The 26,951-nt window shown below is 44.4% G+C and overlaps 1 protein-coding gene across 11 annotated transcripts in view; it reads right to left on the minus strand.

Annotated features, from left to right (window-relative positions):
- LOC142589514 (sodium-independent sulfate anion transporter-like) overlaps positions 1–26,951 on the minus strand; it is a 562,847-nt gene that overhangs the window by 178,571 nt on the left and 357,325 nt on the right. For all 11 annotated transcript variants that reach the window (XR_012829867.1, XR_012829865.1, XR_012829863.1 and 8 more), the window contains exons 3-4: positions 26,364–26,559; positions 24,914–24,999 (exon numbers count right to left, since the gene is read on the minus strand). Coding sequence is in view for 3 of the 11 variants with exons in the window: in XM_075700919.1 (XP_075557034.1) it covers positions 24,914–24,999; positions 26,364–26,559 (282 nt within the window). In the remaining 8 variants the exon portion in view is untranslated. The remainder of the gene's footprint in view (positions 1–24,913; positions 25,000–26,363; positions 26,560–26,951) is intronic.

The following is a 26,951-nucleotide window of genomic DNA, read 5'->3' on the forward strand; positions in this document are numbered from 1 at the left end:
TATTACGGCAAAACTAACTTTCAGGAACCAGCACTATGGAATGCGCTTTGCTTTCCGAGCTTCGAAGCCAAGATTATTGCTGACAGCGGAGAAATGAAGAAACACGGCACCGAACGGCAAGAAGCTTAATAGCGAACGTCGAAGCAGCTAGGCGTTGCGCTGCCGCAGTGGTGGCTACGGCTGCCAGCGGAGAAATGAAGAAACACGGCACCGAACGGCAAGAAGCTTAATAGCGAACGTCGAAGCAGCTAGCCGTTGCGCTGCCGCAGTGGTGGCTACGGCTGCCAGCGGATCTGCGTGCGATAGCGCCGGTTCGAGGCGGCGAGGTAATCAAAATGGCAGCGGTGGTGGCTTTGATTAATGCCGTTTCGGACCTGCGGTCATGCAGAACGTCCGGAAAATTGGACGGCAAAGTGTTCTTGCGTCCGAAATTTCAGACGTTCTGATACATTGACTCTATGGGGTACGTGGTGGTGCCGCGAATCCGTCCAAATTATCGCGAATGCGGAAAGTCGGTCGTTGACTCTACACTGGCAACTCCTCCAGACGATGTCAGGGCGTCAAAGTCGATTTGTTACGATCCCTGTCTGTTATTCGAGCCAGCATTACCGCGACTTTCGACCCTTTCAATAAAATTACAGCTAATTTTCCCTGAGAGAGGCACAAATTCCCTGAGTTTTCCCTGAATTTTTCCAGACTACTAAAAATCTCTGAGAATTCCCTGTTTTCCCAGTTTTCCCGGTTGGTAGACATCCTGGAGGCAGCTCCGTGTGTCAGTTGGTTGACGTGTCACAGTAGGTTCCTTTTCTCGTGGAAGGGGCCTGGACAATGGGGGCGGGGGAGAGGAATTATCTTCTCTGCTGTAGGTCAGTGAACTATTGTCTCTCTGCAAGAGAGAATAAAAGAAGCAGCAGAAAATGGTGCTCATGGAAAGAAATAGGATATATATATAAATAAAAGAAAAAGGAAAGGGAGGAAAGAAAAGAAAAAACAACACTAAGCAACCCAATGAAAAATAACTAGGTGCTGTTGCCTATAGCTTGAAATTTAGCATAGCGAATAGATTCTAAAGCTCCCTTTGAAACATTTATGCCTATTGGTTGCAATGCCTTGAACTTATGGATGAGGTATGATTATCTGTATTTTCTGCCTTGTGCAGAATGGAAATTTGACTGTAGGATGTAGAGTTCATAAAAATTATGACCTGGTTGGCTGAAATGATTGGCAGTCGCTTTGGAAAGCTTTTTAGCTGTGTCTGCACAATGTCCGTTTAACATGACGTTCATTGATTGCCCCATTTCACCAATATGTTGTTTTTTACAGAAAGAATATTGAAGCATATAAATCACATCATAACTAGTGCAACTAAAGCTAGTTTTTCCCTTCTTGTAGATAACTATTTGTTGTGCTTTTAATTTTTATGTCACCTTGAAGGTGCCTGCAGGTTTTGCACCTGGAGTGACAACATGCCTTTATTACGCAGGAATGATACTGGCTGACTTTTTTGTGCACTAACGTTTTTAAAATTCGTATTATACAAAATAAGAACCAATGAAAGTCAGGGAAAATCACTTGGTTAAGGCGCATATAAAGTCCGACGTAGCATGAGCACATGCGAGCACACACTATGTCATGTTGGCAAGAGCAACTACGTCTGTAGTTCCACGCACTGGCGCAGCAAATGAAACGACGCGGCCAACGCGGTGCAACATGCCCGATGTCAAGATGGCTCTAGCTCCATCTGCGCGTTCGTCACGCCAACTGCGCCAGCCCACAATGTATGGTGCAGAGAAAAAAGGTGTCCATGCTGCTTCACTGATGGTCGCAGACAGCCGTTCAAAGCAGCAAGCAGGTTGGGGATCATTCTGCACATGTCTAAAGAGAGCGACCGACGGCAGGCGCGTAGAAGTATGCGCGTAGTGCGCGCCGATGAACGCGCCACTCGTGGCGGCCTTATGCAGCGCACTCAGGAAAGGAGCCAATTGCGTGCCATAGTTGTCTGCATCGTTGATCATGTTTCCTTGTCTTATTTATGTCTTCAGAGCAAAATAAGCGACACCCTTGTCATGTGTAGGGTGGCCAAAACTTCAAGGAATGTTCAAGAAGAATTGTTGCATGGTGGGGTGCTGAAATACTGGCAAAAACGTGCTGGTGATACGGTTATAATCATTCCCCACAAAGCCTCATCAGCGGGAGCAACAGTAGCATTGGATCACTGCAGTTCGGCGGGAAATTGCTTATTCTCATCTCTTCCTTTTGTTGTGTCAGTATTTTTTCCACTCGATCATGTTTACACATGTGAGCGATGAAGTTTATCACGGCCTGCCCATGCTTTGTTCAGTTCGTGTGCAGTGCAGCATGCGGTTTAAAGGCATTTTGCTAAATTTCTGAATGCCGCTTGCTACTTATATTGCTTGCCATTTCTTTACCATGTTATGCTAGCTAGACAGTGCAGCTGCACGAGTGCATTGTGTTGTATGTTAAAGCTACTGAAGCTTGCAAGAACTGAAATTGTTGGTTTTATGTGGCTGGGTAAATCCTTGCACCAGCTGTACCCCGCGTCATGTTTTCGCATCTCTTTTATGCGTGGCTTATGCATGTCTTATCTGTTGCTAATTGCTTCATGCAGGGGGGGGAGGGGGGTAGTCTGTAAGAGTCCACCTAGTAGACTGTCCATTTTGGTCGGTGTTGATTGGATGCAGCTGTACGAGCAAGGAGGAGACAAGTGGCCCTAGCCAATCAGCAGCGTCTAAAATGGACAGTCCACTAGGTAAACTCTTACAGAATATCCCCCCCCCCCCATAACTGTTCCTTTTCTTCTTTTTAATGTGTGAGGTTTTCACCTTACCTCGCTTGTAAAGAACCTAAATCACGCTGTGTCTTATCGGAATTATAAAAGGCAAGTGCTTCTTTAACAGCTCTATTCTTTTCGCCCGAGGGGATCTTAGATGTTGTGCTTTCTTGGGAAATGTGTAAAGAAAATAGGTAATTCAGGGTGAGAATTGCTAATAGTTGCTAAACATGGCATTTCTGTTCCATTTTCACTTAAAAGTTTGTGTCATGTTTGGGAAGTTTTTACACCACAATGCTGTCTGAGCAAACTTACCACGCCGAGTGATTTGTTTGTTTCACAACGTAGTGCCTTTTTGCATGTCAATTTTGTACTGAACTGAATTCTTTCTTATTATGCTTATGCCGCAGAGGACCAAACCTGGCCTTGCCACCAGCGCCCATCTGCTTTGCCTTCAGATATATAATGTGGCATCTCTCTCCCGTAAAAAGCGTAGCAGTTTGGACGAGATGGTGTCATGACTTCTTTAGGCTTGTAGCGCAGCTCAGAAAGAGCAAAAAAGGAAGGTGGAAGGGGTAATGAAAGGGAACAGAGAACAGAGTGAGCGCTAACTTCCAACTGATGGTTTATTTCGCGACACAGAGGCTACTTATACGCTCGGCGAACTATGTGACAACAAGAGATTACACAAAACCAAGCAACAAAACCGATAGTAATCATGTGAAAACATATTCAGACAGCCTGTGGCTGCAGTCGGAGATACGCCAATTCATTGCTTGATAATGATAATGAAGGTGAGCTTACACATGCATGGCCCAGACTTATGATAGCCTTTGATTCGATGATTTCTCTTGTGAGCTGATTACGACTACGACCTAGAATGACGCATTCCTCTAAGACAGGTTTGCAACCATACGTTTTGCAGTACTGCACAAGAAACCCCCCGGCTGTAACACAATTCTTGGCATTGTAACCATGTTCGCGCAGCCTGTCATTCAGACATCAGCCGGTTTGACCAGCGTAACGTTTTCCACACTTGAGTGGAAGGCAATAAACAACACAATGTGTGCAATTAATAAACTTCTTTTTGTGATTCTTATCACAGCTCGGAGGAGCCTCTTTATTCGGATTAGTGAGCTTGCAAATCCTCATAAGCTTGTTAGGCGCAGAAAACACCACGAATATTCGCTTGCTTGGCGATTTTCTTAAGATTATGTGAGACCGTGTGAATATAAGGAATGATGCTTGTCCTACCCCGAATAGTTGCAGGATTACCTTCGTGCTGGTTGTCTTCTCTCTCCCGTAACATTCGACAGAAAAAAAAAACTACTGAAAAGTTGGTCAGGCTTTAGATTTGTACATTTCCAAGCAGGTCCCTTAGAGAATTCAAAATTGCTTGAACTGCAGCGGGGAACGGCAGTTCATCAGCTAGCATATGCAGCAGAATTTAATCGGCAGTACAGCACTAACTCGCGCTCTTATTAACCCGTGCGTTTGGCGAATTAGTTGACCAGTGCATGCATTTCAATCAGTAAATTCACAATTACTCTTCTTGAGACGACTTTGACGGCACTTATTTCGCAATGTCACATGCATTCACTGCCTAGTAGATCACTATGGCATGTGCAGACAGTGCAATGTGCAGACATTGAGATAAAGAAGCAGTATTACCAAGGGCAGAATTTAAAAAAAAGAAACGATCGAGACATTGCATTACTCAACGAAACCAAGCAGCTAGTTAACATGAGCTACACTTCGTGTAATTGTGGTTCATTGCGCTTGTCTGCAGGACACACCTGGCACATATGTGCACTGGGTTGTCCCGAACAGCAGTAACATTGTGTTCATGCCCGCTCCCACAGAGGCCAGAGTCTTCCCTGCAGCTGTCACTGCAGAATGAGCAGTCTGGCACCCAAACAAAAGAGGAATCGCAACCGCGAATTCCAGCCATCCTTGCTGCAAAGGGTTGTCATCTGCTACTGCTCCCGAGTGTACTGTTGGAAGCGCCCGCTAGGTGGATATCAGTGACGCCTCTATAGGCGGTGCACTACGTATATAGTCTGACGTTTTTGGCACGTGTAGCTTGCGGCCAGTTGTGCTACGACGCTTGCGCTGCGCCAGCCGAAATGCCGTCCACTCTATATGTTACATAATAAATGTTATGTAATACAGTCAACGACTGAATTTTCGGACGCCCAAATTTTCAGACATGCCTGATATTTCGGACGTCTTCGCGGCACCGCCACGAGCCCCATAGAATCAATGTATAAGGACATCTGAAGTTTTGGACGCTCGAACCCCCCGCCGTCCAATTTTCCAGACTTTTTGACGCGACGGAAGGTCCTTTGGCTCCTCGCGCGGCGCCCTTGCGTAGGAAATCGACTTGCAGCCGAAGCATATCACTGCTCTGAACCACAACTAGCCGAATCTAGCTGTCACACACCAATTTGGTCTGGCCACGCTGGCTATGTTATCGCCGCACTTTCGCCTCCGGCGGAGTTTCCGGAGCGGCGCCATTTCGTTTGTTTGCGCACTTTGTGCAGGCCACATCTTTGTTCTATGGCCACGTTTTGGCTACCGTGGCAGGCCCCGCACACTCTCAAGTTCAACAAATGGCCACAGAGGGCGAAAAATCAATCGAGGCGTGTTTAAGCGTAAGCGCGCAAGTGGAGCTACTGTAATTTGGTCGCATACTTTAACTTGTGCTTTTTCTGCTAGGGGCGCTGAACATGCTGAATTTTTTACTTTACACAAAACAATCGAGGTGTCTAAGGATGTTTTTTTACCTCAGGCAAATAGGCAGTCGATTTTTTTTTAAATTTGATTGTTGAAGCTGCTTTTTAGTCATAGCGTCAAGGTTTTTGTACTTGATTAGCCACCGACAGCCGACAGCCTATTGGTATCGATGTGTTTCCTGGCCGTTGGCGTTCGAATACTATGGCGGTAAAACATCTTCGAAAGCATGCTGGTTTCGTCTGCGAGTCATTGCATAGACTTGCAGTAAAGAGGTCTACTCTTGGCAAAAAATAGTGCCTCATTTTGTTTAGGCGTTGATTACCATAATGAATGCGGCGGAGGTTGAGGGAGTACGCTTGAAGGTACGTTTTTATGCCGTTGATCTCCATAACACCGTAAGTACGCAAACCGATGTTACAGAACACCCGATGCATCATTGTGTGTTCTCCGTCATCGCTTGTTTGCTGTACGCCTACTAATTCTTCATTTCTTCAAGTGTTGTATCCTCCTTTTGTCCTTGTTCTCTTGTGCTTCATTTACAGTATGTCGTTCCGTCAGCTGTAATGCGCATTTGCAAAACCAATACGTTTGATAAGACGCAGTGGTTATCATAATTTCACTACACATGTATTAAGCTGGCACATATGGCTCAGATACAGATACCTGTATGTGGACTTGCACGACGTTGATGCGGAGATTAGGATAATTATGACACCCTTAAGGAAGAGGCAGCTGACGGCCGTAAGCTGTTGCGTTCTTTCCGCCAAACTACCCGGCCTGGTAGTCTTGTAAAAATGCTGTATAAAAGTGACACGCGGTGACAGGGAAATTATTATACTTAGCAGCCGACCGTACGTTTTGTAGCTTACGTCTTCTTTCTTGTGCGTTTGTGCTACCCTTATTAATGAGCCATTTCTTGACTATGTTCTTGACTATGTAACCGTGTTTGTGTGGATGCGTAGACGTGTGCTTTTTGTTGTACTTGTAAAATGCAAATAAAATATTTTGAGGCTTACTCAATCTTTGGTGTCGTGTGCGTTTATTCCAGTCGAGGCCATCGTGCCACCTGGAAACCGCATTCTGTCAGTAGCCCTACACGAAATGCAACAGCTGGAGCGCGGCGGCACAACTCGGGGTAACGGCGGCGTAAAAAACGAAAAACCGCTCGGGATGCTCTTAAAAGTCAGTTCAGAGTGTGCCTTAACTCGATATGACTCAGCGCTACATGTATTCTGCTGCGCCTCGATCGTGCTCCCGCCAGTTTGGTTGCTGTGTGGCAAACGTAGCGCCTACATATATATGTAGGCGCTACGTTTGCCACACAGCAACTAAACTGGCGGGAGCACGATCGAGGCGCAGCAGCCAGAAACCCAGTAAAGCCACAGAACACCTGGTAAAACGGCCATACTGTGCAAAACCCCGTTTCCGGATGGATGGATGGAAGTTATGAGCGTCCCCTTTGGAACGGGGCGGTGGATTGCGCCACCAAGCTCTTGCTACTATGCTGCCTAATATCCTACCCAGATTAACAGATGAAAAAAAAAAAAAAAAAAACACCATGAACTACCACGTCCAGATTTTCTGATCCCCTATTGCGAACTGTGCTTTTGTACGTCTCCGTCTTTTGTCGTTTCCCTACTTCCAGCAATCCTCCAATCGCCTCTTACTAATGTCTATTGCGGACCTGTTTGCTTTACCACTGCTCCCGCTGAACCCAAGGGCTTCAAGGAGGCCAGTGGTGCCTAAATCGACCGCTGGGTAGATGTCTTCACATTCTAATAAAATATGCTCCGTCGTTTCCCTAGCTTTACCGCAGCAAGCACATGATTCTTTTTCCTTCTTATATCTCGCTTTATAGGTGCGTGTTCTAAGGCATCCCGATCTCGCTTCGAAAAGTAATGAGCTTCCCTTTGAGTTATCACAAAAGGTTTCTTTCCTGATTTCGTTTTTTCCTCTTAAGTAGTTACTCATGGCAGGTTTCTTTTCCATTGCCGCCAACCATTAGATTATTTCAGCCTCTCTGACTTTCCGCTTGACCTTCTTTGTTGCTGTGTTGCCCACCCTACAGACCGCATACTTGCTAATGAGCTTCCTAGTTCTTTTTCTCCACTGTGAATCAATGTTTTGCCTGTACAGATACCTGAACACTCTCCCAGCCCATTTACTTTCTTCCATATTCCTCAGCCGTTCTTCATACTCAATTTTACTGCGAGCTTCCCTCACTTCAAAACTAGTCCAGCCCATATCCCCCTGCACAGCTTCATTTGTAGTCTTCCGTGAGCGCCCAATGCGAAGCGACCCACTGACCTTTGGTTCCCGTCGAGTCCCGATTGTACCCCTGATTTAAAGCAAACAACTGCATTTCCAAAAGTAAGTCCTGGAACTATTGCCCCTTTCCACATACCTCGGAGGACCTCGTACCTATTGTATCCCCATAGCGCTCTGTGCTTCATTATGGCTGCATTTCTCTTCCCCTTGACTGTTATGGTTTTTTTCCTGTGTTTCCATATATCCATTGCCTTCGTTTATCCATATACCAAGGTATTTATATTCTGTTACCCGAGGTATTTCTTGGCCCTGTATCTCCACTGTCTGTTCACTGTTTTCATTGAATACCATAACACCTGATTTTTTAACACTCAATTTCAAACCTAAATTGTTGCCTTCCTGTCCACAGATATTAGCCAGACGTTGCAAATCACTTTGCTTGTTAGCGAGCAACACAATGTCGTCTGCATAAAATAAACCTGGGAGCTGCTGCTCTATTACTGTACCTGCCTGTTTGTATGAGAGATTAAACCCGATATTACTTCCTTCTATCGCCCTCTCTATCCTCATCATGTACATCATAAACTGCAGCGGGGATAAAGGGCACCCCTGCCTCAGTCCCTTGTTGATATGAACTTTCTCCGCGCTCCTCATCCCTTCCCATTCAATGCAAACAGTATTTTCTAGGTAAATCTCTCTCAAAAGCTGTAGACAATCGTTACCTAAGCCTTCCCCTTCCAGAATATCGCACAAAATGTTGCGGTCTACGTTGTCGTATGGTCCTGTAATATCCAAAAAGGCCACATACAACGGTCTGCTTTCTGCTTTTGATATCTCAATACACTGAGTAAGAACAAACAAGTTATCCTCCAAACGTTTACCTATTCTAAAGCCATTCTGAAGCTTTCCTGTTGTACAGCGCGATCTGTGGTCACATACTTTAGTTCACGACGCCACCGCTGTGCTTATTTCCGTAGCACTGTGCAAGGTACAGTTTTCCTTCTATAAGTTTGTATAGGTGTTCTGTGACTGTGGTGTGTGGTTGTGCTGTTGTGTCAAGTGTGTTCTGCGACGCTAAGCCTAGGTGCTTCGACACTCGTCAGCAAACTCCACTGTTCGCAACTTGAGGATTTCGCTTGCCTTCGATGGCCCCCACTCCGTCTTCGTCGTCCTCGTCGATGGCATCGAAGCGCGGAAAGCAGTACCGTCGGTTAATGATGGAGAAGAAAGCCGCCGTTATTAAGCAAGTCGTGAGCGGCCGATCGCAGGCTGACGTGAGTAAGGAGTTCGGCATCGGCTCCGCTCTGCTGGGGTTTCCATACCCGCGGAAATAACTTTTGAACAGTTTGTTGACACTGACAACGAGCTCGACTTCTGCACAGAACTGACTGACAAGGAAATAGTCCATCAGGTTGTGGGAGATTCAGAAGACTCCGATGTTGAAAATGAGGAGCCAATGCCTGCGCCGCCTACAAGCGCCGAATTGACGCGAACACTGTTTACTCTTTCATCGGTGTACAGTGCTGACATGACCTTTGCTCAGATCGAGGCGAATATGATCGCATGCAACCGGAACCCCATCCAAACAACAATCAACAAGTTCTTCAAGCCACTGCAGCATAACACCGGCTGCCCGACGATGCACATGTACATAATAAACCGGCAGTCGGCTACATGCAGAGTTTTGAACGCCTCTTTTTATAGCCACCTCACTGATGCTTTGGCAGGGTTTCGGAAGCCTGGTACCTCGCCCTTTACCTCTAGATCCGAGAAAAAAAGAAAAAAAGTGTGTTTTTTGCATGCATTCATTTTTTCGGACTGCCTGAATTTTCGGACGTTTTTACGTACCCTAGAGGGTCCGAAAAATCGGTTGTTGACTGTAAACTAGAAGAAAGAGGTTTAACTGAGGGGCCCGATTTTTTTTACCAGTCGCCTTCACCGAAAAAGATCACGTACTTGTGACGCCTGCGGCAGAAAAGATGTTCCTCATCCGCCACCAAGGTTTGCGAGTGGTGGCGCTGGTTAACACTCCCAGGAGTCTAGTAGGAAACATAAATACCCAAGAAAGTGGATCAGGAAACGTCGCCGCGGTAGCTCAAATGGTAGAGCATCACACGCGTAGTGCGTAGACATGGGATCATTCCCCAACTGCGCAAAGTTGCTTTTTCATCCACTTTCATTTTCATTAATTTATGATTTCTTTAATTCATTTAGAAAGTACAAGTGCTTTCCCGTGTGTTGTACTAGGTGTCAATGTTTGTTGGCTTCTTTATGATATGACCAAATTTCTGGCACTTGAAGCACCTGTGAGGATTAGGAATATATGGTCTGACACGTATCTTTATGTAGCCTGCTTGGATATATTCTGGGAGTACACTGGAGCCAAATGTGAGGAATAAGTGCTTTGTCGGTATTTGCTGGTCATAGCACCTTATCTTGATTTGCTGCACTTGGACAACATTTTGATCTTTCAATCCATCATGAAGTTAATTTTCGGTGAGATTCAAGAGGTCACTGTCAGATACTACACCACGAACTGTGTTCAAGGAATGGTGTGTGGTTATCGTTATAGGCGTATCACCAAAGGATACGAGGGTGTTCAGCTTGTCATACTGGGCCTTGTTTATAACTTCTAGGAGAAGGTCTCCACTGGCCATTTTCGTGGCTTTGTTCCGTGGCCCGATTGTGTCCGTAAGACACTTCGGCATGAGGAAAGGTGAGACTAATCTTGCTCTCATTTCTGGGTGTTCACTGTGGATAATATGGAACCATGGAAAATTGGCAATGTTCTTTGCAGAAAGCTGAAAGGTTTCATTGGTGCGCCCTCTTTTGGAGAGAGGACGATTGGGGAGGCACACAAACGATGTTGAAGCCATAAAAATATTATTTGATTTTGGTAGCGAATCTAGCTGCCCACCACCGAGCCCAACAAGGGGACGCTATGAGACCCAAAGGAGTCGCAGAAGGTCAGCTGCACGTAACTACTATAACTCAATATTGCATACCGTAGGTTGGATACCATACACCAGGTTAACCCTTGCTGCCTCGGAAATTGGAAATAAAAGGAAGTAAGGAGAATACAGGAAAAATTTTAAAGGAGAGCGAAAGATGAAGGTTATAGAGAGAGGAGAGAAACAGGAAAAGGGTCAACTATCGATTTCCCTCGGGTGGGTCAGTCCAGGGGGGCCACCTACATGAAGCAGAGGCCAAGGAGGTGTGTTGCCTCTGCCGAGGGGCCATAAAGGTCCAAACACTTGGCTCAACCCCCAGGATCCTCTTTTCCCTTGACACGGCTAAGCCACACATGGTTAGACGCGGCAGGGTCCAACCCTCATGTGCTCGGGTACATGGTGTTGGTGCAGCTTATTATTTGTTTCCGCATCCCACATGCTTTGCCAGTGGTTTCACAGTTTCTGTCGTAAGAAAGGCCTCAGATCTGTGACAGGGACGGCAGAGCTAAGATTAACAGCTTGCGATGCAATTGACGTGGTCATCATCTGGTTCGCCAGAACATTACCCTCGATGCCCCTATGGCCAGGCACCCAGCATATAATGACATGCTAGTTAGATATATGCGCTTGACACAGGATGGCATAGAGCTCATTAAAGGGACACTAAAGAGAAAAGTGATTTCTTCTGCATCAGTAAATTACCTTTCTATGACACTAAAAACACCACTCTTACCACAATAAGATGCTTGGTAACTCAGAAAAAGTGTAAGAACGAAAGATGGGTGGCAACGCCTCCTTGAAATTCCCACACCTGGTTGCTGTGAAGTCAGAATTTTGATGGAATCTTCTAAGGCCTACTTACTTACATAGCGGTACAGATTGACTCCATTGTGTTCTAAGGGAACCAAACATTAAACATAGCAAGTTTCGGGAACCTTTACTCAACCAATGCGGTGCAAATGCGAAAACATACTTTGGAATCCCTGACCTCACACTGATGTACCGGCGTAAGGATTTCGGCACGAAATTCAAGTATTGATACTTTGACCTTCATTTTATCATCTAATAATCAAACTATTATTTTGAAATGACTACCTGCAGGGTTCTCAAACAATGCTTTATTAGTCTAAACTGATTTATTTTTTCGCTTTAGTGTCCCTTTAAGTGAGAGATTTTTGTGCTTACAGAGTGACATCAAGGCCGTCACGATGGTTAGGGAGTCTGTACATATAATTGCTTTTAGGAGTTATAATTTCCTTATATGCTGACAATAGTGCATAGGCCTCAGCCATAAAGATACTTGTTTCTGGATGCAGCAGATTGGATTCCGAGAAGGATGGACCGACGGCTTCATAGGACACCCCAGCATGTGACTTCGAAGCATCTGTGCAGAACTCTGTGCAGGAATGCTTGTACTGGAGTTCTAGGAAATGCATTCGGATTTTGAGCTCTGGAGTGGGCTTTGTAACTTCTAGAAAAGACATGTCACATTCTACCACCTGCCACTCCCAAGGAGGTAACAGCTTGGTTGGATACATTAAGCGATGTTCAAGGAGTGGAACATGCATTTCGTCGCTAAGCGCCCTCACACGCAGCGAGAAAGGCTGTCTTACAGAGGGACGATTACGGAAAAGTGTAGCACAGGTCATATCGTTAACGTTATTAGAACATGTATGTTTGTGATTAGAGTGTATTTTGAGAAAATATGTGAGGCTGGTGTATGTTCTCTGCAGATGGAGTGACCACTCATTTGATTCTATGTATAAGCTTTCAATAGGGCTTGTTCTGAAAGTGCCAGTGGCTAAGCGGATACCTAGATGGTGGATGGGATCAAGCATCTTTAGCACGCTCGGGGCAGCAGTCATATACGACAGCACCATAGTCCAATTATGATCAAATTAGGCTCTTGCAAAAATTCATTAAACACTTCCTGTCGCTACCCCACATTCTGTGGGATAGAAACTTTCAGTAGTTCATTGTTTTTAGACACTTTTCTTTAAGATATTTAATGTGTGGAATGAAAGTAAACCTGGAGTAAAGTATAATACCTAGAAATTTATGCTCTTTGTTGACAGGTATTTGTTGCCCACACAGTTACACACAAGAATCTGAAACCAGGCCTCTCTTTCTTGTAAAAAGAACAGAAGAACTTTTGTGGGGGTTGATTCTAAATCTGTTTTTGTCTGTCCACTTGGACACCTTTGTTCAAGCCTTGTTGTACCTGTCTCTCGCACACTGCAAGGTTACAGGATGTGAAGCCTATTTGAATGCCATCCATGTAGACGAAATAAAAAATGGCAGGTGGTAATGAAGCATGGAGTGTGGTCGTCTCAATGATAAAGAGTGTGCAGCTGAGCACGCCTCCCTGGGGTGCACCAGTTTCCTGTATAAATGGACGTGACAATAGATTGCCGATTTTGACGTGGAAGGTACAATTGGACAAATAGCTTTCTATTAGGTTTAACATATTGCCACGGATGCCCATTCCCGACAAGTTTCTCAAGATTCCGTAGCGTCACATTGTGCCGTACGCCTTCTCCACGTCGAGGAATATGGATAAGAAAAACTGTGTACAAATGCATCATGGATGTTTCCTTGAATGCACACAAGATTATCGGTTGCGGTCCACCCTTCTCCGAAGCCACACTGACAGGGATCAAGCATTTTGTTCAGATCAAGGAAATGTATAAGTCACCAATTAATCATTTTTTCAAATAGCTTACAAGGGCAACTTGTGAGAGCTATCAGGTGGCAACTTGTAACCGAGGAAGGCTCCTTACGCTACTTCAAAATATGGACCAAAATTGCTTCTTTCCATGCGGATGGAAGGTATCCAGCAGCCCAAATAGTATTGAAAAGTGCAAGTAGTGTAACTTGTGTGTCAGTGTGTAAGTTTTTGATCATGCCATATATGACTCTGTCAGGTCTCGGTGCAGAGCTCTCGCATGCGATCAAGGCAGCTATCAACTTGGCAATACTGAAAGGCCGGTTATACGGTTCGTTTCACCTGCATTTACGTATGACTGGCTTACATTAATCTATTTTGCAACAGAACTGCTTGTTGGCCTAGTTGGTGCTTGCTAAAAGACATGTTTTTTGCTGCAATTGAACACTCACAAAAGGAACACCCGTGTTGTCTTTATGTGTCTTTTTTTTGCGAGTGTTCAATTGCGGCAAAAAACATGTCTTTTAGCATTCATCTATTTGTTTGTGCTTAAGGAAGCATTAAGAATAATGGAGTGAGCTTGACACATGCTCAAAGTGCTCCCCAAGAGAGTGTGCCTGGTCTTGCAAGGTATTCCCGGGGTCATTCACCTGATGCAACAGATGGATTTGTTGCCCTTTTAGCTTTCTTAAGCCATTCCACACTTTTGCTTCCTGTGTGTATGCATACATTACATTATGGGGTTTTACGTGCCAAAACCACTTTCTGATTATGAGGCACACCATAGTGGGGGACTCCGGAAATTCCGACCAGCTGGGGTTCTTAACATGCATCATCATCATCATCATCATCATCAGCAGCAGCATCATCATCATCATCATCATCATCAGCCTGGTTACGCCCACTGCAGGGCAAAGGCCTCTCCCATATTTCTCCAACAGCCCCGGTCATGTACTAATTGTGGCCATGCCGTCCCTGCAAACTTCTTAATCTCATCCGCCCACCTAACTTTCTGCCGCCCCCTGCTACGCTTCCCTTCCCTTGGAATCCAGTCCGTAACCCTTAATGACCAACGGTTATCTTCCCTCCTCATTACATGTCCTGCCCATGCCCATTTCTTTTTCTTGATTTCAACTAAGATGTCATTGACTCGCGTTTGTTCTCTCACCCAATCTGCTCTTTTCTTATCCCTTAACGTTACACCTATCATTCTTCTTTCCATAGCTCGTTGCGTCGTCGTCAATTTGAGTAGAACCCTTTTCGTAAGCCTCCAGGTTTCTGCCCCGTAGGTGAGTACCGGTTAGACACAGCTGTTATATACTTTTCTCTTGAGGGATAATGGCAACCTGCTGTTCATGATCTGAGAATGCCTGCCAAACGCAGCCCAGCCCATTCTTATTCTTCTGATTATTTCCGTCTCATGATCCGGATCCGCAGTCACTGCACCTGCAGTGACTGCGGATGCACCTCAACCTAAGTACACGGGCCGCATTTTGCCCCCATCAAAATGCGGCTGCCGCGGCCGGGATTCGATTCCGCGACCTCGTGCTTAGCAGCCCAACACCATAGCCACTAAGCAACCACAGCGTGTTCCTGTGTTTATAAGTTTATACCAGAGAGGAACCTCACCCAGCTTTTTATCTTTGCCTGACGCCGTGTCCACTTTCCCTGTGATCTAATTTTTTAAAATTGAATTAGACTTTCTGTATTTGGCAATCTGTGCAATATGCTTCATGCTTTATTCTGCCTCTTTCGCACCTCTCTACAGTCTTCGTTCCACCAGGGAACACATCTTGTAAGTGAACCACCATTTGTTTGTGGGATAAGCTTTTTGGCTGCATCAATAATAAAAGCAGTAAAATGTGCAACTATACTAAAATTGTTTATAAAATCTCGTGGTAGATAAGTTGATTCTTGAAAATGCTCCCAGTCCGCTGATGCTAATTTCCATAGGGGAATATGGGGAGGGTTTTCATGCAGGGTTATCAGGTTTAAAGTTAAAATAAAGTGTTCACTTCCCGAAAATTTATTGACAACGTTCCACTCTAGATGCAGCAGAAGAGAAGAGCCAGTTGCTAGATCCATCAATGAATATGCGTTGTGTTGGATGTTGTAATTGGTCGGCTCCTTTTTACTAAACAGGCAGGCACTAGAGGTCAGATGAAAATTTTTAATGAATCGACCTGTCACGTTGCATCGCGACTTTCCCCACATCGTGTTGTGGGCATTAAAATCACCCACGAATATGTAGGGGTCCGAAAGCTGATCAATGAGGTTATAGAAATCGCTTTTTCTGAGATGATAGTTGGGGGTATGTATATGGAACACACAGTGACCAGTTCATTAAAAAGGACTGCCTGAACTGACACTGCCTCAAGGGGCATCTGAAGGGCGACATGTTGACAAGCTACAGACTTGTCAGCAACTAATGCTACACTGCTGGATGCGTTAGCCAGATGGTGTAATTGCGAAGAAAGCTAGTGTTTGTAGGTTTCAGATGTGCCTCTTGAAGATGCAGCAACCTTGGATTATGTTTGTGTAGGAGTTCTCTAATATCATCAAGATTATGAAGAAGTCCTCTAGCATTCCATTGTAGTATCTGCATCTCCACTATGATAAATGTGTTTTGTGCTGTATGTTTAGGAGACGAAGATTAGCTCACAGGCCCTTTACAGGCGCTGTGACATGAGGTTTGTCTTTTTTTGGAGTGATCGTGAGACTCTCACCGCTTCGTGGGTGCTGGCGGCATCATCTGGCTGTTCATTGTGTCGATCGCCTCCTGTGAAGCGTTGCACATGCGCTCTTGCGAGGGCTGTGTTTGACATGAAGGCGTCGACACATTAGAGGAGACCATTGAGGCCACCAGCCTGAAGGTCGAAGGCCCCTTCTGCTGAGGTGGCGTAGCAGTGCCAACTGCAGCCGCTGGGGGCCCGACAGCCGCCAGAAGCCGTTGTGTCGCTGCCCCCTGATGCATCTCATCAGCAAAAGTGTTCTTGGGCAGGTAGGATACCTGCCTGCATGCCTCCTTGAAACTTATGTTTTCCTTTATTTCAATTGTTACAATTTTCTTTTCTTTTTTTCAGGATGGGCATGACTGCACGTATGCGAGGGATTCAGAGGTGTGCTCATGAGCTCTGCATTTCGCACAAGTTTGGTGGCCTCGACAGCTCTGTGAACTGTGTCCAAAATGCTGGCATTTGAAACATCAGAGGGGATTTGGCACGTATGGCCTCAACAAAGCTTGATATACACGGCCTCGATGGACTCAGGCAGAATGCTTGAGCCAAAAGTAAGCATCAGGTGCTTGGTCTGGATTTCCTTGTTGTCACGCCTCATCTTAATTTGTTTAAAATTGACGACATTCTGCTCACTGAAGCCCTCCAGGAGTTCAGCTTTAGTCAGTTCCAGAAGATCTTCATCTGAAACAATGCCATGGTTGGTATTTATAGTACGGTGCGGGGTTATAGTTACTTGATCGTCCCCAAATGATACTAGTTTGGGCAGTTTTTCATACTGTTTCTGGTTGCGGAGTTCAGTCATAAGTGCCTGCATCTTTTGGCAGAAACGCCAGCCACCCACCTTGGAGCCTTACAATGGGATGCAGCAGGACCTGTGAAACAGGTCCTGCAAACGCTAGCTGTACATTACCACTACAACCGAATATAACATAAACCTCACTGCCTAGAAAATTGGAAGTAATGCAGAAGAGAGGAGAAGATAGGAAAGATTAAGTGGGAGAGAAAGACAAAGATAAGAGAAGAGAGTAGGAAAAGGAGACTACTGATTTCCCCCAGATGGGTCAGTCCGGAGGTGCTGTCTACGTGAAGCCAAGGTGAAAGGCGTGTGTTGCCTCTGCCAAGGGGCCTTAAAGGTATAGACGCTAAGCATCAGCTCAACCCCAGGATCCCCTTTTGCCCAGACACGGGTAAGCCGCGCACAGTTAGACTTGGGATATTCCAACCCTCATGTGCTCGGGTACGTGGTGTCGCAACACACCAAATGCCTGCTGATGTAGATGCCCCTGCGCCCTGCAGGATAGAATATTTTGTTATGAAGGCTGGTGGTCTCTCAGATTCTGGTGTAGGCTGTTTCTTAGCTAATTCCAACTACCTCTCCAATCTTGACACGACGTCATAAGCTCTGTCGAGGGGAACTTGCGGATAGTTTCTCAGCACGACTTTTTCGACATGATGGTCTACATAAAAAATAGAAAACTGAGAACAACACTTTACTGGTAGCCTATGGATGGCCAGCAATATTCAGACTACAACAGTCATCCCCCGTGACACTGTAGGTGAGAAATTTTTGTTGGTCAAGCAAAACGAATAAGAAGAATCTGCAGTGAAGACAACGATTATATCACCCTCCTAAATGAACTTAAAGCAACGCTAGCAGAAAGAAACTATCCAAAGGTTCCTCTAGACAGAGCTTATGATGTCACGTCAAGATTGGAGAGGCAATCGGAATTAGATAAGAAACAGCCTACACTAAAATCAGAGACCACCAGCCTTTATAACAAAATATCCAAATGCCTTCCCAAACATAAACAACATTCTATGAAAATACCCCCCAATATTATGAAGTAACAGGCCATCTGAGAAAAGCGTTCCCGGTGGTACCAAGAATGACCTATCGCTGCAACAGAAACATTGAAGATATGTCGGCGGTAGTTGGCGGCAAGGCTGTACCATGTACTGATACATTATTTTGCTGTCGACAGGCGATCCCGTTGCGCACGCATTCGACGCAACCGATCCGGTTATCAGGGAACACGCATCGACACATGCTGGCTGCCTGGATCACCGATCTTCACATCAAGATACCAAAGGACCAACATCGACTTCATTCTCTGTCGCCCACCGTCGCTCCCATCGCCTTGGTCACCTGGTCTCGGCCAGCCCAATCAAGTCTGACTACCGTCTACAAAAGGACTCCTCCTGCTGACTCCCGTCACAATCGGCGGCAAGGCTGTACCATGTATTGATCCGTTATTTTGCTGTCGACAGGTGAGTTCAAACCACCACCTGCCCGCGTTCCTTTCTATTTTGCTCTCTGCCGCCGACTGCACTACAATGCCTGGTTGTACCATTTGTGCTGAGCCATTGCCGTGAGACGATAAGTTTCTGATGTGCTCTGTTTGCAATGAAGCTTTTTACCTGGGTAAAAACTGCTCGACGGTTACTGAATCAACTTTTTCGAAAATGTCAGCAGCAAAACAGGGATCTTGGGACTGCCTGGCATGCAAGACGCAAGCTGTCAAGCAACCTGCAATGGGTAATAAATCGGATGATGGAGCACTAGAACAACAACTTTTGACTGTAAACGATAAACTGGACCGGCTGACGACTACAGTCGAAATGTTGGCTAGTCGACTGGAAGAACTACTGACCTTCAAAGCTACCGGAGAAAAAACTGCACAAACTGTTTTGCAGATACAGGGGTCGCTCGATTCCCTTGCCATTAAATATGAATCGGTGTCGTCCACTGTAACTGTGAACCAGATAGCAGTTGGCGAGCTTGGCACGCAAGTAGATACACTCTCCGCTAAGATTGTTGCCCAGGCTGAGCTGCTTGAGAAGGTTGGCTCTGAACTTAGCGACTTAGAGCAATACAGCCAACACTGCAATATTGAGATTCATGGCCTGCCATATAATCCCAACAAGGATTTGCCTTCCTTCCCATCAGGACTGGCCGCCAAGCTAAACATTTCGGAATTCAAAACAACCGATGTTTCTGTCGTTCACCGACTTCCCGCACGGAGCAATACCATTCCTGTAATCCTTGTGCAAACGCACACAGTCTCGGCCAAGCAGGAAGGGCTCACTGCATGAGGGTTCCTACGTGAGCTTGCTCATGGTAGCACCTTTCCGCAGCTTTACTTCAATGACAATCTTTCGCGTGCACAATGGGAGCTGTATCGACTGGCAAGGCAGAAACGCAAAGAAAAAAATTTTAACTTCATTTGGACCAAAAACAGCAGGATACTGGCTCAAGAGTATTGCATGAGTATGAACAAAGATGCCTTCAAGACGTGCACTAATCTGAACGAGGTCTGTAGTTTCTTTCCAAATTCTAATGGTTGCGTCTTCCGTGATGTTCACGTCAACATTCGCAGTATTAGAAAGCATTGGGACTATTTTCAGGCCTTAATTACTCCTTTGAACTCATATTTCGATGCGATCGTGCCTGCCAAGATTAGCATTCCGTCCGCCTGTATCAATCAGTATCAGATAGTTGGATACTAAGTTTTTTTCATACACTCGACCAATTAAAAGGGGAGGAGGCGTGGCACCTTTCATCCGAGACACATGGGAGATAACTGAGCTGACTTACTCGTTTTCCCAAGCTGAAATTGTGGCAGTGCATCTTTGCGCACCTTCCTTGTCACTAATTCAGCTTGCGGTTTATCACCCACCGTGTTGCAACGGTCGTATATTCCTGGATGAACTGGATGCCCTCTTGGCCTCAATGTCGTCAATGGACCATGTTTGCTTAATTGGGGATGTCACCATAGATATGTTACGCCCTTCAACGACGATAGTAATTATCCGGATGTCATTTCCAAATGGGGCTTGCAAAACACAATCTGTGAACCTACGCGGGAAGAATTCCTTGCTGGTCATCTTGTCAAATCTTGCATAGATCATATAAATATACGTGCACATAACTTGAGTGTCAAATCTGATGTTATTGCAACAAAACTTGCTGATTATTACATGGTTTGCTGCTCTCTAACAGATGACACTATTGACTTGGTCGCTCCAAACGAATCCAAACAAATCTCAATTGTTGACCCCTTGGCTTTCGACAAATTCATAATGAATCACGACTGGTATAATTTTTTGATGACTGTTCCTCCAGGCGACGCCTATGACAACATTGTAATGCTGTTCATTGATTTCCAGCTTGCAGCTACACAGGTCTGTAAAACCAAACAACATACTAACTTGGACCATAAATGGATGTCGACAGAAATACTTGCGGCGATAAAAGCAAAAGACGTGTTGTGGGTTCAAACAAATAGAACTCCTCATTGTACTGCTTTGCGGCTTTGGTTCAAAGAGCTTCGAAATAAGGTCAATGCTATGATACGTCTAGCAAAAGGTAATAACATACGAGCAAAATTTACGAACACTCGTTGTGACAGCAGGAAAACATGGTCCCTAATTAACAATCTTAGAGGTGGTGATGCAAGCGCTAATCGCCATGTTGATCTGATGTCTTGTTTTTCTTCAAATGGTCCTACCACCGCTAATGATTTTAACTCATTTTTTTCAAAAGTGTCTGGTGTAGTGAGTCCTCATCCAGATATTTGCACATTGCAAACCAGTATTTCAGAATCCGCCTTTCTTCCCATGCTTTCTGAACATGATCTGAAATCGATCCTTTTCATTTTAAAACCAAATAAGTCCCCAGGAATTGATGGCATTTCAATATTAGAGCTGCACAGAACCTTCAAAGCAATAAAAGATGTGCTACTACTCATTTTAAACAATATTATTACCACTGGTATCATTCCCAATAATCTGAAAAATGCGCTGGTCATTCCTCTTTTTAAAAGTGGCGTACGCAACAATATTGAAAACTACCGGCCTATTTCAATCCTTTCATGCATTATTGGAATGCATGGAAGGATATGCATGGAAGATATTGGAAAAACATTTGCTCAAGACAATGAGCAGCTTTTTAAACAAGCATGGCATGTTATCTCCTAGCCAGTATGGCTTTGTACCGAATTGGAGCACACAGTTGCTGCTTGAAGATTTTTCCAATACACTAAACTTTGCGTTTGAACACAATCAGATTGCTTGTGCACTGTTTCTCAACGTCTGCAAAGCGTTTGACAGCGTCTGCCATAGTATACTACTAACCAAACTTTCTTTGCTAGGCTTTTGAGGTGCGGTTTTGCAGCTTCTGAAAAACTTCTTACCTCACAGGCACCAACTTGTGTCTATTGGAAAATTTCGTAGCAACCTGACCGAAATTAAAGCTGGTGTCCCCCAAGGTTCAATTCCAAGTCCGTTATTATGTAATTTATATTTCAACGATTTATCTAATATTGTGAACGTCCAAGTATATCAGTATGCTGATGACACTGTCCTTGTTTCATAGGCTCGAAGTTACACTGATGCCATCTCTTTACAAATGGCAACAACGAAAGTGATGGACTGGTTTCAGAATAATGTAGTCGATATCAGTGCGCCCGAAACTCAACTAATCTGTTTCCACAACCCTGTCAAGCAAGTTACCCTATCGTCCCCATTACATTTGCACACATCAGATTGCAAACCCTGTTCCTGCGACCCTGTGCAATATGCTCGTTCAATTAAATACCTTGGCAGTTTTTTTTACAGTGATTTATCCTGGAGTTCTCATTTCGCACATATTTGTCAAAAAATTCATGCAGTGTCTTGTGCTTTGTATAATATTAAATTTTACATGCCATTGTCTGTCCGAATGCTTGTAGTACGTGCCTTATGCTACAGTGTAATCCGATATGGGATATCTACACATGGTCATGGCGCTCAACATTTGGTAAACCGGGTCAATTCCGTCCTTCGTGGTATTCTGTAGCATGTTGCATATGATGTCTCCCCCAAATCTGATGTGTTCAAAACTTTGTCTTTACCTGATTTCAATTCTTTGCTGCTAGAAATTGTTGTTTTAAAGCATTTTTGGATAAGCCAGTATAAAATTCCTTATGTGCCTGTTCATTGTCTGAGACCAAAGAATCCTTATGTTACAAACCGCTGTAAGATGAGATACGGTCGAAGACTCCGTAACTATTATGTCCCCGCAATGCTTAATTTACTTCCCCAAAGCATAGAAGACGCGAGGATGAAATGTAATCTCAGAAAGGCTCTTAGACACATTAATGCGTGATCGAAAGTCTGTCATGCGATTTTTTTTTTTTTCACTGTTGTCTACAAACTAATAACGTGTTACTGATGGCTCTGTCGCTGTCTGTCAGGTACTGCCGTTCAAGCCCACTGCAGCTTTGGCAGGCCCGATTCTTGCATTGTATTATACTCAAGTCATCAATAAAGTACTATTATTATTATTATTATTATTATTATTATTATTATTATTATTATGTTAGTGCACATAAAAGTCAGCCAACACCATTCCCCCATAATAAAAGCATGTTGTCACCTCAGGTGCAAGACCTGCAGGCACCTTCAAAGTGACACTAAAATTAAAAGCACCACAAATAGTTATACACACGGAGTGAAAACTAGCTCTATTTGTGCAAGTTTGGATGTGATTTATATGCTTGAATGCTTCTTCTGTAAGAAACAATGTATCAGTGAAACGGGACAATCAATGAACGTCGGATTAAATGGACATCGCATAGACACAGCTAAAAAGCTTCTCAAAGCCACCACTAAGCATTTCAACCAACCAGGTCATAACTTTGATGAACTTAAAATCTATGTCTTACAGTCAAATTTCCATTCTGAACGAGAAGGAAAAAACAGTAAATCATACCTTATCCATAATTTCAATACATTGCAACTAATAGGCATAAACATTTCAAAGGAAGCTTTAGAATCTATTCGCTATGCTAAATTTCAAGCTATAGGCAACAACATTTAGTTTGGTTGCTTAGTGCTTCTTTTTTTTCAATTCTTTCCTTTTTTCCTTTATTTATTTATTTCATTTCAGTATTTTTGTTTTGTTTTTTTCATGAGCACCGTTTGCTGCTGCTTCTTTTATTCTCTCTTGCAGAGAGACAATAGTTCACTGAACTTCAGCAGAGCAGATAATCCTGCCCTCATTGCCGCTCCCCACCCCCCCACCTTCATTATCCAGGCTCTTTCCATGAAAAGGAAGGTACCTACAGTGACACACCAACCAGCTGACACACAGCACTACCCCACATTCCTCCTCTGACAATGAATAGCACACCTTTCTTTTCAATTCTATGCTCTTGCTGCTAACAAACTCTCGGTCATTGCCTCGTTCACCTGGCTTACCCCCTCTCCCCTTTAGAAGAATTCTACCTATATATACTGCGCCAAGGAAAACATATGTCGCCTTGAAAAAGACAAGTCCGCTTGTCGAAACGTTGGCTCCCACTTTTACTTTGCTCCCATTTCGCTCATCGTCTTGAATTTCCATCTCCCACCTTCACTGTAATCCTGCATCAACGAAATTTGCCGGAACGTAACTCTGCATATTACTTACTAGTGCAAGGCTAACAGACTCCGAAATGTGCTCAAATGCGATTGCTTTGCATTAAAATTGTGTAATATACCACCACATTACACTTGCGTGCACCGGAAGCACGTCATGGCTGCCATCTGGTTTGATGATTGCCCTTCAAAATGGCACGCATTTTGCTACCGACATGTGACGACTATGTTTGCACACCTAGCGCAGTGCTTGACGTGCACCTCAGTGAGTAAAATGCAGTGAAAACAGGAAAATCGACGTCCCTCGGACGTGGAATTGTTCACAACGCTTGAGATAGCGGTCACAGCATGGAGTGCCATGCATCGGGCCGTGATTAAGTGATCATCCGGGAATACGCGTCCCTTGCTTCAAGAATGCTGGTTTCGGTGCCAACCAACACGCATCATGTGCGGATTCGGCACCAGACATAGATTTGCGCGTAGGGGCCATAATCTCAATCGATTGCCTTTGGGTATAGGACATACAATCACTTTCATACTCAACACTGGACACGTTGGCGTCTACAGGTGACAGCGTGTACTGGAGAAATGCTGCTGCTTGGATGGAGCGTTGTTGCTCTACCCCTGGTGCCAAGTTATGCAAAATCGCACAAAAGTGATCGTATCTCGGAAAGCAATTGACCGAGAATACTGCTCCACAGCAATGCTGCCACTGCTGATCGACGCACTTTGTACTATCGGCAATGTGGTTTATCCTTGAGCAAAGCTTGCTGAAGTAGGCTAATGAAATTTTGACAGTAAAATTTCATTCTGCAATGCATTACCTATCTGTGCTGTCATTTCGCAACAATGAAATTCTCGCGAAAGCAAATTTTTTTCATGTTTCCCATCAATTTCATTATTGCAAGGTTCAACTGTACAGTTAGAGTTCTTTTTACCAGTTAATACATTCCTGGAAAACCTGGATCTTCTGGCATCAATGTTCAGTACATGATCAAAATACGATCGCATGATACATATTCGGGCCACAAGAGTGAGGTATGCACAATCAAGAGCAGCAGGTGCCTGCCATGGCAGCTTTCCTGCAGTTCTCGCCCACTCGTGTCACATGAAAATGCTGGCACACACTCAGTTTCCTCTTCTGATGCCAGCAAATCTCATTGCAGGTTGTCACACATCGCATTCAGATCTATGTCATGAAACATGAAGTTCATTTTGGACTAAGCTCTTGTTTTCACCTCTCATTTCATGTGCCAACATATTTGTATCCTACTAGGCCTACGATGTACCGCTGTTAGGCATGAAATGTTTTGTTACTTGTCATAAGTACCTTTAAGTTTCGTCACTCATCGTAAAGTAGCCTTACCTTGAGTTGTGTGCTTGCAATAGTGATGGCTGCTGCTGATGTGAAACCACTGATCACAGGACCAGATATGAATTCCACTATGAAACCTGTGTAGACAGGCAATGTGGGAAGTACTGATCAAGGTAGTCAGAACCAGTATATAAAGCCATTTTTTAATCAAAAACAGCATCTTTTATAAGTTTGAAAACAATGCAAAGACAGGTGGCAACAGTACTTTTAAATTCCCAGAGCTGCTTCCTGTGACAAAACAGATTGTGACAACTATGCAAGGCCAGTTTTAAAGATGTACTGACATGTTTTCAAAGTTCTGTAAACTGTACCACATGACCCTCGCACATAAAAAGATGACACTTGATGAAGGTTGGGAAACATCAGACAGGTATTTCCATTTGATAATAAAGTTGGTTTCCAAATGCTCAATTTGGCACCATCAACATTATTGTGAGGTCATGACACAGAAAAATTTACTGATACAAGTGCTGCACACATGTCTTCTAGCTGCACGCACAAGTCGCAGCCACAGCGAATGCAGGAGTGAAGAGAGTCAATGTATTGCGACATCATGACACATCTGCCGCCTGTGTATTCGAACCAAAACTGGTTTGTGGAATCAAGCACCATATAGTAAATTATACTTAAGGTCCAGAAGTACAGTCGAGTGTTTCTTTAACAGTACTGCGTGAGCGCCGACTGGTCGGCCGCTCAGCACCTTCTAACAGCGCGAAGCGACAAGGTCAACAAGAGTAGCGGATGTACACCAAGTTCAAGGGATGCACAAGTTTCATCTGCTAGGCTCTTTCCACCAGCATGATGCAGCCTTTGGCATGAATAACTCGGTGCAAGCTCCGCAGCTTATCCGTGATAACGGCTTCCTGCGAACTTCGTGCACATGTTCTACTGTTGCTGATCTCATTGCTTCGTGCAGTTAGAAGGCGCTGACTGGTCGGCCAGTCGCCGCTGGTGCGGTACTGTTAAAGCATTCGTCAACTGCACATGTTGCTGGGCTAGTCAGTTCATAGTGCCCAGCAGATCATAAAATATTATAGCCATTAAGCGCAAAACAAGGAAGCACGGAAGGAGACAAAGACTTGGCGCTACCCTTGTAACCCTCTATCCTTCCTTGTTTGCGCTAAGCGACCATAAATCTTTACAGTCTACTGACCTATACTTCGGTTGTTCCGACACTTGCCAGTATTTTTTTACTAGGGTTTAGAAGGTATGGACCTAAGTTTAAAGCACAAATTTGAAGTGCAAAATGTCAGGTTGCAAATTTCATGTTGGTATTCCTAAAAATGATGCGAGAGGTTTAACCCGACATTTCCAAGAAAATTTAGCTTGACAGCTTTTGCCCGACAACTGCAAAGCAGTGTTTTAAAACTGGACAACAAAAATTACAGCCTAGGAAAAGCAATGGTGAAAAATCAATTCATTTCAAGCTCTCAAAACTCACCTAGATTGAGCAATCCCATGAGGATCTGGATGACTCCCGAGAGGAATGTGAGGATGACAGCAAATGTGGGCCCACCAACATGTGTGTACTCCCCAGTCATGATGGACATGATGGCTGTGGGACCAATGGTAAGGTCCTTGCAACTCCCAAAGATGGTATACATGAAGCTTCCCATGAATGCCGTGTACAGCCCATACTGCACAACATTAAAAAACGTTGAAAAGAAATGTCACTTCTACAGAGTGCAAGCTGATATTGCCATGCAAACTGTGTGAAACAAACACTAGAATGAGGCACATTTACAACACAGACTCCACACATCCCCATCGCAGGTTTACCTTTCTGTGCCCGTGATCATTTTGCACATTTCAATTGAAGTTTGTTAAATACCAGCAGGCCCACACAAAGTTTTGTTAAGTATGCCATCTTTAGTAATAGTATTGTGAACATCAGCATCATGTATTAAAGTGCCAAGAGAACAAAAAGATAATGGCAGCGTGAGTAACAGGTCTGAAACCACTGAAATAACTGAGGTCTCATGCAGAACATGTTTGTAGATGATAACTTGTTCAGATCGTGTAACAATAA

Source organism: Dermacentor variabilis, chromosome 8 (genome assembly GCF_050947875.1).
Source record: "Dermacentor variabilis isolate Ectoservices chromosome 8, ASM5094787v1, whole genome shotgun sequence".
In the NCBI taxonomy this organism is placed as follows: Eukaryota; Metazoa; Arthropoda; class Arachnida; order Ixodida; family Ixodidae; genus Dermacentor; species Dermacentor variabilis.